General features: G+C 37.5%; 1 protein-coding gene across 1 annotated transcript in view; it reads right to left on the reverse strand.

The window, feature by feature from the left end:
• The window catches only part of LRRC72 (leucine rich repeat containing 72), a 64,399-nt gene extending 56,207 nt beyond the window's left edge, over positions 1-8,192 (reverse strand). Inside the window, exons 1-2 of the mRNA XM_004602301.1 lie at positions 8,154-8,192; positions 5,718-5,867 (exon numbers count right to left, since the gene is read on the reverse strand). Of these exons, the coding sequence (XP_004602358.1) occupies positions 5,718-5,867; positions 8,154-8,192 (189 nt within the window). The remainder of the gene's footprint in view (positions 1-5,717; positions 5,868-8,153) is intronic.
• Positions 8,193-13,624: the final 5,432 nt, after the last annotated feature.

The following is a 13,624-nucleotide window of genomic DNA, read 5'->3' on the forward strand; positions in this document are numbered from 1 at the left end:
GCCTAAGACAATATGAAAAAAATCAAAACCCATCTATAATTTGCCATGAAAGAATGCTGCTAACAAGACACAACAAAAATCATGAGCATAATCAGTGCACTTCTGGAATCTGACACACTTTGTAAGTATCAGAGTAAAAAACAATCACCAAATTTCAGTCAGAATTTGTTATGGGTAATATTAGCAATTTTTGAAGTCTTGATGGTTTTGTGATTTAATGGTGAATGTCATGAAGTATTAGATTTAGTGGGATGAGTGACTAGGTAACGAAGCTAGCTACCTTGGGAAAGGGCAGTTGCTAATTTATAGACCCAGCTAGCTTTATTAATCTGCTACACAACCGAAGTTTTGGAGCATGGAGATGAGAGTTGTTTTATTTTGTTACCCTGATGAACAAGATAGGACTGGAATCATAGACAGTGGTAGGCATTCGCCTTTCATGCAGCCGACCCATGTTCGATTGCTCAGCCCCTCTCAGAGAGCCCGGCAAGCTACCAAGAGTATCGCACCCACACTGCAGAGCCTGGCAAGCTACCCGTGGCGTATTCGAAATGCCAAAAAATCAGTAACAATAAGAGAGATGTTACTGGTGCCCGCTCGAACAAATCGATGAGCAAAAGGATGACAGTGATGAACAAGATGAATCTCGACCTTGAATACATTAATTGAATTAGGCTAAGGCTACCATATCTGGGCATTTTAATTTAATCATCTAAACTAATAGAAGTTTCAACATGTTAATACTTGAAGACAGAAAACTGTCCACGCACCAGTCCACAGATAATGCTTGAAGACCATTAGCCAAATCGTCACTGTCTACTACATAGTCAATTACGTCTTGACTTCATCAAAGTAGAAGGAAAAGTTCAACTATAAATCAAAATTATAATTTTTTAACTTGATCCCACAATTTTACATCTAGAATTCAGAAATATAGTTCTAGCACTCAAAACTTTGCCAGCACATCTGCACACACAAAACATGAATAACATCACTCAACTCATCATTGTTAGCAGTTGTGAAATATTCTCCCATTAATAGAAATTAAATTCAGGTTCTACCTAACAATGGAATACTTTGCAGCAGCTCAAAAATATAGAAAGATGTATGTCTAAGTGTATAAAGATATCCAAATGCATTTTAAAACAAAAAAGGCTATTTGTAGTAAAATATATGGAAGTTAACTATATCTGTATGATGTTTATACATACATGAAATGCACACACTCAAAATTGCAAACAAAAGTTATCTCCTGAAATTATAGGTGAACTTTCACTTCCTATATAATGCTGTAAAAATGTTTCAATATTTTACTACAATCCTAGATCAATTTCATAAACAGAAATCAAAACTTCTTTGACATTTTAGCCACATAATAAATATTTAAAGATCTAAATAAAATAAAAGGACATGAAAGAGGAAATTGAAGCTATTGGCCTAATATGCAAATCATTAATGTAATTAATTATTTATTTACACAACTTCTTATTATGGTCTGTTTCTTTCCAGCTAAAAAAATTTATATGAATCTGGTAATAAGCATTAATGTGAAAGTACCAAAGAACACAAAAACATGCCAAGAAGTTTTAAGTTTCAGTGAATCCATGATGGAGCAGTTCCAATTCCTAATCAACACACAACTTCACTAACAACATATTCCTTTCATCTAAACAAACACAACAAACATTCTTCCCCTGACTATTTTTGTTTTGTTTTGTTTTGTTTTTGGCTCACACCTGGCAATGCACAGGGGTTACTCCTGGCGGTGCTCAGGGGACCATATGGGATGCTGGGATTTGAACCCGGGTCGGCCTCGTGCAAGGCAAACGCCCTACCCGCTATGCTATCACTCCAGTCCCACCCCTGACTATTTTGTTGTTGTTGTGTTAAAATCTACGTAACATAGAATTTACTGTTATACTGTATAGTTCTGTGGTATAAGTGCACCAACAGTATTGTGCAACCATCACATCATGCATTTCCAGAATTCTCTTCATGCGTCCCCCCACTGACCCCCACTAAACACAAATTTCTGTTTTTTCAACCTTCTATTTTTTTTTGTGAATTTGACTACATTAGGTATCTCATAAAAATAGAATCATATAGTATTTTCCTTTTGGTGATTGTTTATTTCTTTTAGCTTAATGTCTTCAAGATATGTTCATGTTGTATTGTGCGTCAGAATTTTTTTCTTTTTAAATCTGAAAAATATTTCATTTTCTGTATATAGAAGATTCATTTGTCTATCCACTGATAGAGACTTGAGTTCCTTTACTCTTTTTGGTTTTGTGAATAATGTGGCTATTAACATTGGATCTACAAGTACCTCTTAAAGTTCTGTCTCTTACTTCATGTAGATATATATTCAGAATTTAAATTGCCAAATTATCCAAATAATTCTGTATCTTTTTTGAAGAACCACCAATACCATTTTTCTTAGGAGTTGCACATAAACAAGCATTCTTTAAGATGAATACTTGAAAAGTTTTAGATCCAAACATATCATTCAGCCATTTATTGAACAACAAATTGCTGAGAGCATAGTTCAGGCTGTAACTAGTTTAGTCTATGACTAGCTAGTAAATGTAGCAATGAATTAGGCAAAGTGCCAGCCTTTCCCGAGCAAACGTTTTAGTAGGAAATGAAGAGACATATAATACTTTTATAGAAAGTTGCAAGTGTTAAGGTCCATGAGAAAAGAAAAATATGCTCTGGTGAATTTAGAGGAAGAAATCACTTTCAGCGTGGGAACTCAGAAGTTTTCAGAGCAGGGTTGACTTTCAGGCTGTGCCTGAAAGGGTGGGGAGAAATTACAAACAGAATTCTGTTGGATGGGCATTTTAGTCAAAGGGGGGAAGTACGCTCACAGGTGAGGGGGGAGTTCAAAGAGGGTAGCCTTTGGCTATAGTAAGAGGCAACTGTGATAAATAAATTAAAAATAAATTAAAGTGGATTTGCATCATATTATTTATTCTAACTTTGAAATTTGGACTCAGAAATGTGAATTTAATTAGCACTCAAATAAAACTTTTATAAGCCCTGAGAATTCTAACTTAAAATCACATGTCCGCTGTAATTCCAAATTCATTTGATTTTATGATATATGTGGCCATACATATGGAATATATATGAAGTGTGTGTATATATCTATACCATATATATACATATACAGTAATTGCATGGTAAAATTAATCTAGGAGTGTCCAGCAAACTATAGCAATGTATTAAAATAATATCAAGTAATTTTAAGAAGGCTTTTCTCTTTTCTGGTGCCCTTGCTTTGTTGCTATTCTAAATGAATGGATGTAATAAATGGAAGGCAGTTCGGCATCAAACAAAAACCTCCGGTAGCAGGAAAGTACTAGTGTTTTTTTTTTTTAAACTGGAGAAAAGATGTGGCAACCTTAGGCCTTAGGAATATGACTCTAGCAGAAACATGTGTGATGCCCTGAGGTATAATGAGAGCTGCAGACAGGAAGCAAAGTGGCCTCTGAAAAATCAATGCAAAGGCTGAAGAGCCTGTCCCAGGATAGTGGCAAGTGGGAGTGAGCAGTGATCAGGTATGACAGGCAGTGTAGAAGGAGAATTGATAAGAACTGGCAAGTATTTGGACATTGGTTTTTTTTTGTTTTGTTTTGTTTTGTGTTTTTGCTTTTTGGGTCACACCCAGCATTGCACAGGGGTTACTCTTGGCTCTGCACTCAGGAATTACTCCTGGCTATGTTCAGGGGACCATATGGGATACTGGGAATCGAACCCAGATCAGCCATGCGCAAGGCAAACGTCCTATCCACTGTGCAATCGCTTCAGTCCCAGAACTGACAAGTATTTGGAGGGGGAGATTGAGGTCAAGTGAAATCACAGGTGATAGTGTTAATGTAATGAATGATATGGGCATAATGATAAAATGACTTGGAAGGAAGATGAATTCAGGCAAGAATTCTGTAATGGAGTTATGACTGCAATACAGTGAGAAATCTCTCCAGAGATGTCAGCTGCTAAGTCATATCAGTATAAAGAAAAGAGTGGGACCCAGAGATGATGATTGTGAAGTGTCTACATTTAGCAAGGGGAGAAGGGAGGAGGGAACCAATCTGGGAAAGCAAACAGAAGGATGTTTATAAAGTTGGTAGGAGAGAATAAAGGAAATAATAGAGAGCGCGAGCTTAAGAAGTTAGAATTGGAACATTCAGATACTATTAAATATGGCAATAAATTTGAAGAGTAATTTCAGAAATCTTGGAGGAGGGCAAGTAAATTTTCAAATTAGCTGGTTAGTGTTGGAGAGATAGTACAGGGTTGAAGGCACTTGCCTAGCGTGCTGCCGACTCTGGTTTGATCCCTGGCACCATATACCATCTTCCAAGCACTGCCAGGGGATGGTCCCTTAGCACAGATCCAGGAGTAGTTCCTGAGCACAGCTGGGACTAAACAACAACACAACAACAGTAACAACAACAACATTAGAAACAACAACAAACCATCTGGTTTACAAAACAGGAAAAGAGAATCAATGCAAATATGGAACAATTCAAATATAGAACAATCCAAATATGGAACAATTCAAATATAGAACAATCCAAATATGGAACAATTCAAATATGGAACAATTCAAATGTGGAATATGGAACTATTATGTGGGCACTTCTAGCACTGAGTGGAGAGTGGTAGCTTCCTTTTTGGGTCAGTGATATAGGATTAAGACAAAATAGAAAAGAAGTGTTTGGAAATTATGGAATTATTAAATCCTTGAACAATGAAGTATATATTCAAATCTGAATAAAATTGAAGAAAATGTCTCTAACAATTTGCATGCTACAGTGAAGTATTATTTCCTACACCTGCTTAAAATGCAATACATTGGAGTCAGAGCTTTGTGAGAGTAATTTTCAGCTCATTGCAGAGCTATCAGCCCTACTTAACTATGGTAACTCAAGACAAATTTGAGATCTTTAGTGAACCTTCTTAGCTTCTATGTGAAGTGATTCTGATATTATTTTCCCCCACTAAAGTAACCTCTCAGCCGTTGTCTTAATCGCCCTCAACAATACAGGTATATCGACATATTTATATCTGGTATAAATTCCAAAACAAGTATATGATGTATTTATACCTATATCTGTATCTGTAGTATCTCTCTCTCTCTATATATATATATATACATATATATATATATATTATCTGTGTAGTTTAGCTTATCTACATTTTTGTTTGTTTGTTTGTTTTTTTGGGTCACACCCGGCAATACATAGGGGTTACTCTGGCTCTGCACTCAGGAATTACTCCTGGCGGTGCTCGGGGAACCATATATGGGATGCTGGGAATGTAACCCCGATTGGCTGCGTGCAAGGCAAACGCCTACCCGCTGTGCTATAGCTCCAGCCCCATCTATATTTTCACCTGTTGCTTATCTGTGTATTTATAATTTATCCGTACTTATAGACTGTTGGAGAATCAAGATGCCCTATTTACAATCTCATTACTTAATCTCTTAAACTCTCTTCCTAAAAAGACCAATGATCAGGAGCAACCCCAGCCTCCTACCCTGTAGATTAGGGACCTCTACAGCCCTGGTGGAATGTCTGGTGGAATCTTCCAATCCTGCATCTTCTCCACTTTGTGTCCCAGGAGCAGCCTCAGGAGGACTGTCGCAGAGGGCATAAGATGGAAGGGCCTTACGGTCTGGGACAGGGACTGGGGCAGGGGGCGCCACTTACCCGGCGGCTGATGTCCAGGCTAATTTCTCGAGGTTTCCTTCGGGTCTTTGCACGTCGAAACTTTGGGCATCGTCTTGGATCATCCATACACAGCCGCACCAGAGGGGTCGGGGCCGCACCTCCAATCAGAGCAGCCTGGGCTGACTCTTGCTTGGATGGTTAGCAGTAGTTACCCCATCTCGGCAACTAAGCGCCCATCTACAGTAGGAGAGATTGAAGGCCAACACGGACTTCTGTGACGTTTAAGGAGGGGAGCCCAGCAAGTGTTTATGGCGTCGTGACGTGTGCACACTCTGATTCTCTGCGTGGGGGGAGATCCGAGCTGTTATGTGTTACACTAAGCATACCCAACCCACTAGAATGGATGCTCTTTCCGTTACCTGAGATCACAATATCAGAAAAGGTTGATTTTGGAAAATGAGATGGACATGTGGAATCCTCATGAGGTATAAGACAAAAGATTAAAGGAAAAGAAATTAAAGGAAATTTGAATTTCCTTTAATTTAAAAAGATAAAGGAAAAATACTGTCTTTAGAATACTGACATTTTTGTTAATTATGGATTAATTTTGGTTTTCCTTACAAAATTGCATTATGATTAATTTTTATTGATTTTTTTGGTGTTCCCTTATATATTTTCATTAAGGTCATTGATCACTATCTCATTCTAGACCCAATCCAGGTGTAAAACTGAGGGGTGAGTAGTATTAAGGCACTGGGGTGCACAGAAAAATGAAATTCTATCCTGACTTTATTGACTAAGATATAAAAATCCACATAGGTTCTTAGCTGAGATATTTTTTCTCTTTGCAGCAAATAAGTTTGCTCTCCACTTTAGGGAGTGGGGCAATCCCTTCCAGTCTTGATAGCATAGCGGGTAGGGTGTTTGCTTTGCATGAGGCTGACCCAGGTTTGATTCCCAGCATCCCATATGGTCCCCTGAGCACCACCAGGAATAATCCCTGAGTGCAGAACCAGGAGTAATCCCTGTGCATCGCCGGGTCTGACCCAAAAAGCAAAAAACAACAAAAATAATAATAACATCTCCCCTAGTTCATCCATCATAGACTGGTGATGTTGCATAGTGTCTGATGTAATTTGTACCTTTGATTTGCCACTTGCTTGAGAAACTTGGGAGGCAGTTGTCCATTTGTGTCCTCATTAGAAAGCCATCATCTGCTAGAGCCAACCTAATCCACTGCCTTTAATAAATGGTGGCTCAGCTGGATGAGTTGGTTTCTTCTGCTCTGTAGTCAGATGCATTATCCATCATGCCTCTTGCCTGCACGTTGATGATGAGCTGGTTTCTTGGCTCCAAATTTGAGCTTGGAATCTAGGAATTAAAAATAGCTCCCTGAAATGGGTCTGATTACTTTAAAAATAATTGCTGGTGTTGGAATAAATCATTTAAAAATGCCTCGGTGGGGAAATCAAACACCATTTTAGTTATTCATTTTAGTAATTCTAAAAAGTACTTAGTTCTTCTACCATGGCTGGGTATAACTACTTATCATGGACAGAGAAATCACCTGAGAACTAATATTTAGATATGTGTTTATACCAGAAATTAAAATTGGATGAAACTAATGGTTCAATAAAAAAGTGTACAAAATTATTTGCTAACCCCTAATCTCCCATTTTTGCTATCACGACATTTTCTATACCATTTATGAATGCACTGCATGGAAAAATGGGAGTGCAGGCAGTTTGTATAATATTTTATATTGTTCAAATGTGAATTTTAGAGCCATATACAAAATATTAACTATATAATTTCTACTAAAATCACTTTAAACTTTTTCTTCTGTTTTTAGGCCATTCCCAATAGTGTTCAGGGGCTACTTTTGGCTCAGGGCTCAGATTAAAACCTAGTGTCAGCCATGCAAAACATGTGCACCGGCCCTTTAGATTACCTCCCTGCACCCCCATTTTACTCTCACCTTTTTGTCTCTTTTTATCTTAAAATAATTAAGGAGAGAGAGAAAGAGAAAGAGCTAGTTCTAGAGAAAGGAGCTCAGAAACTTACATGAGTTTCAATGAGTTCTTAATGTGTTCCTTCTTTAAGAGAAATGTATAATTTAATTAATGACACATTTATACACAGTAATACACATTTAATTATGAACTCTCAAAGATGGAGCTGTGAGAAGAAACATTTTGTATAAAAGTCCTTCCTCAACACCCTCACACGCATGGCATGCATTTATTTCATAGAAGTTACTCTAGCTGAATGAGCAGAGGGAACTTTACCTCCATTTAGTGGGATTAGCATAAAACATCAAGTCTGAGCTTTAAAAAATTCATGTAAAATGTACGTTCGCCATGATAATCAATCTTGTTTTAATATAAAAATAAAGTGGTTCCCTCTAACCCCCTCCAATCTTTGAGTAATATTTACATTGAAGCAAGACACCCTGTGTTTATCCTGTGGCTTTACCTTCCTGGCACACTGCCCATTGCCTGCAGGGGTACGCATACCCCAGTTTGAAAGCTCTATCATATCATATATGTGGGTTTGAGTAAGAAGAAAGAGCCTTGTGCTCCAAGTCAGGGCATGTGGGGTTTAGTCTCAGCTCTGACGTTAACTAGTTGTTGGCCACCTTCAAGTCACTTAGTGTCTCAATCTCTTCACTAGTGAAATGAAGACATTTTGAGTTTAGTTAAAAACACAAATGAAAGCATTTTAAATTGCATTCTCCTAGATAGGTACGTGCTGCTTTGTTCATAGATTCCTAAAATGTGGACATCTAGATTATTTTTTAAGACCAATTTGGTAGTGAAAAATCTGAAAAATTAGGCATGCGGTGGCTAGCATTGGAGCTGGAAAAATATTTAAGTTATCTTCCTAATTTTATCTTAAATAATCCCCAAAATCATCTAGATTTGATTTTTCTGAGTAAAGAATATCAGAGAAAGTAATCATTTTCCTTTGTGTAGAATGAGCACAAAATGAGCTATAGTCAAAACATTCTTACATGTACATACATATCATTTTGTGATTTTTTTTAATGACCAGAGCACCCACATTTTCACTGTTAACAGTTCAGGTAGCTAAACATACCATTTTCATCGACAGTTATAATTTTTTTGTTTATTATAAATAAAAATAATTATGGAATGTTGTGAATTCATGGAATTTTTCATGAGACTGTCGTATTATTTACTTGACAGGTAGAAATGAGAAACTGTGCTAACTGTCTTTGTTCAGGACTCATTTAAAAGGACATTTGTATATTAAGCAAACTTAGAAGAGATAGGTAATGTCTCCCTCCAGAATAAAGGGCAGGGACTGGTGCTTTGGAGATTTTTTGTTTGTTTTCAAAAATAGAGATAATGTTTCTCTCTCTCATAATACACTAAGGGGCAGGTTTACAGCCTAGTATAAAAGATTTGCATTCCTAAGTTCTGTAAATCCTCTGTATGTGGTCATAGTATCTGGCTTAGTTTTCATTGCCTTCTGGGGATTGTCATAGGCGAACTGTATTTGTGCCCAACTATAGCCATGGAAGACATGCTATTATTGTGAGTGATGAACAATCTTCAGAAATCTCACTCATATCTTCTGCAGGTACCTATGAAGCTCCATGATACAGGAACATAAAGCAAGAATTCAATTCAGTAACTGACTTTAGACGATGAAGGTTATAGAACTGGTCTGCAGAACTGAGCTTACCACGGTGTGGAAATGAAGGGGGCCACTGGTGGAGGGTGTGGTGTGGGATCATTGCAAGCATAAAAACCTATTGTCAACAGTATTATAAATCAAAGTGCCTAACTTTTAAAAAATTCAATAAAGTTTTAAAAAGAAATATTAAATTTTAAGTTTTTAATTTAAAGGATGAAACTTCATAAGTTGGTAAGGAGAAATATGAAAGTTTAGGAACAAATTATATCAGATGCAACACATGTTTTTATAAAAGGGTTAAGTTAAAAAGTATTTGCTAGAAAGTATACTAATAACCAAATAATTTTTATCTTTATGATGATTTCAAAATGTACTATATTCTTTAAAGCTGAGACAGTATAAATTGCAATTATTATGCCAAGCCTGAAATTTTATTAAAGAAGTTTCAGTTTTACTCCTCCTTAATATAGGGATTTTTTTTTCAAGAGTTATTGTAACTCAAATATGAGAAGCTGCTGGATCTCTACACTTCCTTACATTGTGAGGTACAGTTTAGAACAGGGAGGAACATAGTTTGGAAGTCATTTTCCTTTTGATCTGGAGTGAATGAATGCAGTGACATTTAACGTTCTCAAGGGTAGGTTCTTCATGACTTTTATTTATATACTATAGTGATAGGGAGAGACCTTCAAACTAATCCCAGGAAGGTTACTATGTGTGGCCAGACTTGGATCATTAAGATGTTTAAAGTGCTCTTCTCATTGCTTGAAGCTGTTTTTGATGACTGGACATCATTTATGCAGTCATTCACTCACTATAAAATTGACTGACTCCCCACCATAAAATATGCAATCTCTCAGAGCCTGGGGGATATGAGTGAGATACTCTAAGAATGAGAGTAGGAAGTAAATGACATGGGGGTCCATAGCCTTAAACATACTTTAATTGTATTTTCTTGATATTGACTAGCAATCAAATGGATCATTTAAGATGTTATTATTTGCTTATTGCCCGAAGTGTTTCAATTATCTTAAGATATAATTCCTAACTGTCTTAGTGACCATATTAACTGTGTGCTTTTTAATGGCTTTTTCCCCCCGAGCTGCTATGGTTTTATTAATGACTGTTTCACTATTACCTTCTCACACAAAGCAAATAGCAAAGGTTATTTTGCTATTTTGTTATTTTCCTCAACACTTAATTTGAGGAACTGCGTGTGGGAAAGTAGCAGAGAAAATTTTTTCATAAACATTGTAAAAACAGGGTTTTTATTGCCAAGATGCACCTGAAGATTTTAAAAATGATTTTTGTTTCACGTATTTATCTAGAATTTAAACAGAGAAAGGTAAGTTATCACAATTGAGGATCACTTTCAAAGAAGCTTGGAACTCTTCTCTGAATGTGAATGGGAAAGATAGACTAACATCAAATGAACCTAGTGATCTGGATAATGTAGTCAGAAGCAGAAATCAAACTTTGACCACAAGATCCCTCTCCATTCCTTATTTAGGAGACTATCTCAGGTATGGACTTAAAAATTACTTAAAAAACATGTTTTGGCCACACCTAGCAGTGCACAGAGGGTACTTCTGGTTCTGTACTCAAGAATCACTCCAAGCAGGCTCAGAGGACCAAATGGGATTCTGGGGATCAAAATGTGGATTGGCTGCCTGCAAGTCAAGTATCTTACACGCTGTACTATCATTTCAGTACTATCATACTATCATTTCAGCCCAGATATGGGCCACTGTTAATAGGTGGGACCATATGGGAACAGAGTGAGAGAGAAGAGCACAAAAAGCAAAATCTGTGGAAAGACAAGGGATTAAAGAAGAGAGGAGAGAAGAAAAAAAAACTATAGGTAAGAAGAAAAGTAAAAGAGAAAGGGAGGAAGGTGAGTGAGAAAAGTAAAAGCCAGGGCACATTATGCTTTGGAATTCCGATGGCACTTTTCAAACTCTCATCTTTTCAAACGACATATTACCTGTGGGTCTGCTCAATATCCGATCCTGAGGCTCAGACAGGCTGATAACAATGATCTCTAGGCCCTTGTCATTTATAATTCAAACCAGACTAAGAAGAACAATTCCTCCTTGATTTTACAAGTTGAAAACGGAGGAAAAAGGAGGAGTCCATGACTCATGATGAATCTTGGCATAAGGCTTAGAATATCTAGTATGTACTATCTAATATCTGAAACTGAGAGGACCTCCGATGACCTAACTGTAAGTTCCCCTCCTTATTCTGTGCCCACAGAAAGTTCCCACAGATAAGCCAAGCAGTCCTCCTTATCAAACAAACCAAATACAATTGCTGCTTATTCCTCGGGAGTGGGTTTCAGTTCCCTTATTACTCAAATAAGCCAGTAACGTAGCCATGTGGGAGCCAAAGCACCTCGCCCTTTTATTATTCCCCAAGCCTATCTCCCACAATAACCGGTGCTTTGCTCTGCTTAGCCTGTAGCATCTGTGGTCCTGCCTGACATTCACTGTCCTCCCACCCAGAGCTGTGAGTACAGGTGACTAATAAGAGCCAAGCTGGTCTTTCCAGTGTCAGGACTCATGTGGTCAACCTCATAAGCCTAGGTTGGGAATCCCTACTTTACAAATGGAGTGAAGAGGTGATTAAAATGAGCTCTGATGGAAACCGGGTGCTGTCAGACATGTCAATCACTGAGAGGCTGGTGGTTGAAAGTACAGAGCCAGCATATGAAGAACAGTAGAATTGGATGATAAAAGACTTGAGTTCTTAACTCAAGCTCTTCTCTCAAGTTAGTACTGAGATTATACTTTTCTTATCTTTTGCCTCAAATTCTTTTTTTTCTTTCTGTATCCACTAGTTTGACTGGGGTTTCTCTCAGTGGTATCCAGTAATTTATATGGCTGGAGCTGGCAAGGAAAGAGAAGAAGGGGAAATAAATAAGTGGTACTTGGTAAGTTGGAATAGAGAACCACTAATAGCTACCTCAATATTAGTGAAACCAATGTTATTTCTGTGGCCTTTCATAATTAATTTTGTGTGTGTGTGTAGAGGCAGGGGTCAAATCCAAGGTTTCTGTGTGTTCTACCATTGAACCATATCCCTAACTTCTAGTTGCCTTTAATTTAAATTGAAATTAGTAGCCCGGGTAGGGGGTGGGAAAGAGTTCAGATGGTTAAGAGCCTATGCCTAGTGTGAGGTGAGGGTCTGAGCTGGATTCCTTGAATTCAATCTCCAGTAATTGCAATGCTGGGGGTAGCCCAGTGGCACTAGATAATCCTGAGCACTGCTGGTGGGTGCCTCTACTGGAAAAAAAATCCTCATTAAAATTAGTAGCCCTTAGTGTTTGTGTAACTTACATTTTACTTTTGCTTTTAGCACAAAAATATATAGCAAGTTTAGAAGGCGAGAGGAATTCAATATCATAAAGGTCAAGATGCATAAGGCATAGTTCTCTGTGCCATATAGAAGACATTATTTCCTTAAAACTGAGGCACCGGACTCAATCCCAAACACTGCCAAAAAATAATGTTTACTTTCATGAAGATAAAAAGTATTAAAATAAAAGTGATAAAAAGCATTAAATTAGAATAATTTTATCAGGTCATGAAGATAAAAAGTATTACAATAAAAAATAAAAGTAATAAATTAGAGTAATTTTATTAGGTATTACTATACTTTAAAGGCCCTAACATTTTTGAGAGCTGACAGTTTTTGGTCAAGAAACGGAGGCAAGGTACATGTTTATAGACTGATGGTCTTTGATTTGTTTTTGTTTGTTTCTGTTTTGAGGCCACAGTTGGCTCTGCTTAAGGCTTAATCCCGGCCCCACAATCAGGGCTCATCTGTCCCCAGTAAGCTCAGGGACTGTATGGGGTGCTAAGGGTTTAACTTGGGCCTTACCTGCTGTGCGATGATCTTTTAAAAAAAATTATGGTGGCATAATTTAAAATGTATGATTTAATGGCATTTTGTGCATTCACAAAATTATGTAGTCTTTACCTCTATTAAGCTCCAAAATGCTTTGAACATTTCCAAAGCAGACTCCTTTTTTTTTTTTTATAATTTATTTATTTTTAATTAGAGAATCACCGAATCACCGTGAGGGTACAGTTACAGATTTATACACTTTTGTGCTTATACTTCCCTCATACAAAGTTCGGGAACCCATCCCTTCACCAGTGCCCATTCTCCACCACCCGTAAACCCGGCGTCCCTCCCACCCTCCCCACTCCCATCTCCCCCCCACCCCACCCTGCCACTGTGGCAGGGCATTCCCTTCTGTTCTCTCTCTCTAATTAGCT

The sequence above is a fragment of the Sorex araneus genome, chromosome 1, assembly GCF_027595985.1.
Source record: "Sorex araneus isolate mSorAra2 chromosome 1, mSorAra2.pri, whole genome shotgun sequence".
NCBI lineage: Eukaryota > Metazoa > Chordata > Mammalia > Eulipotyphla > Soricidae > Sorex > Sorex araneus.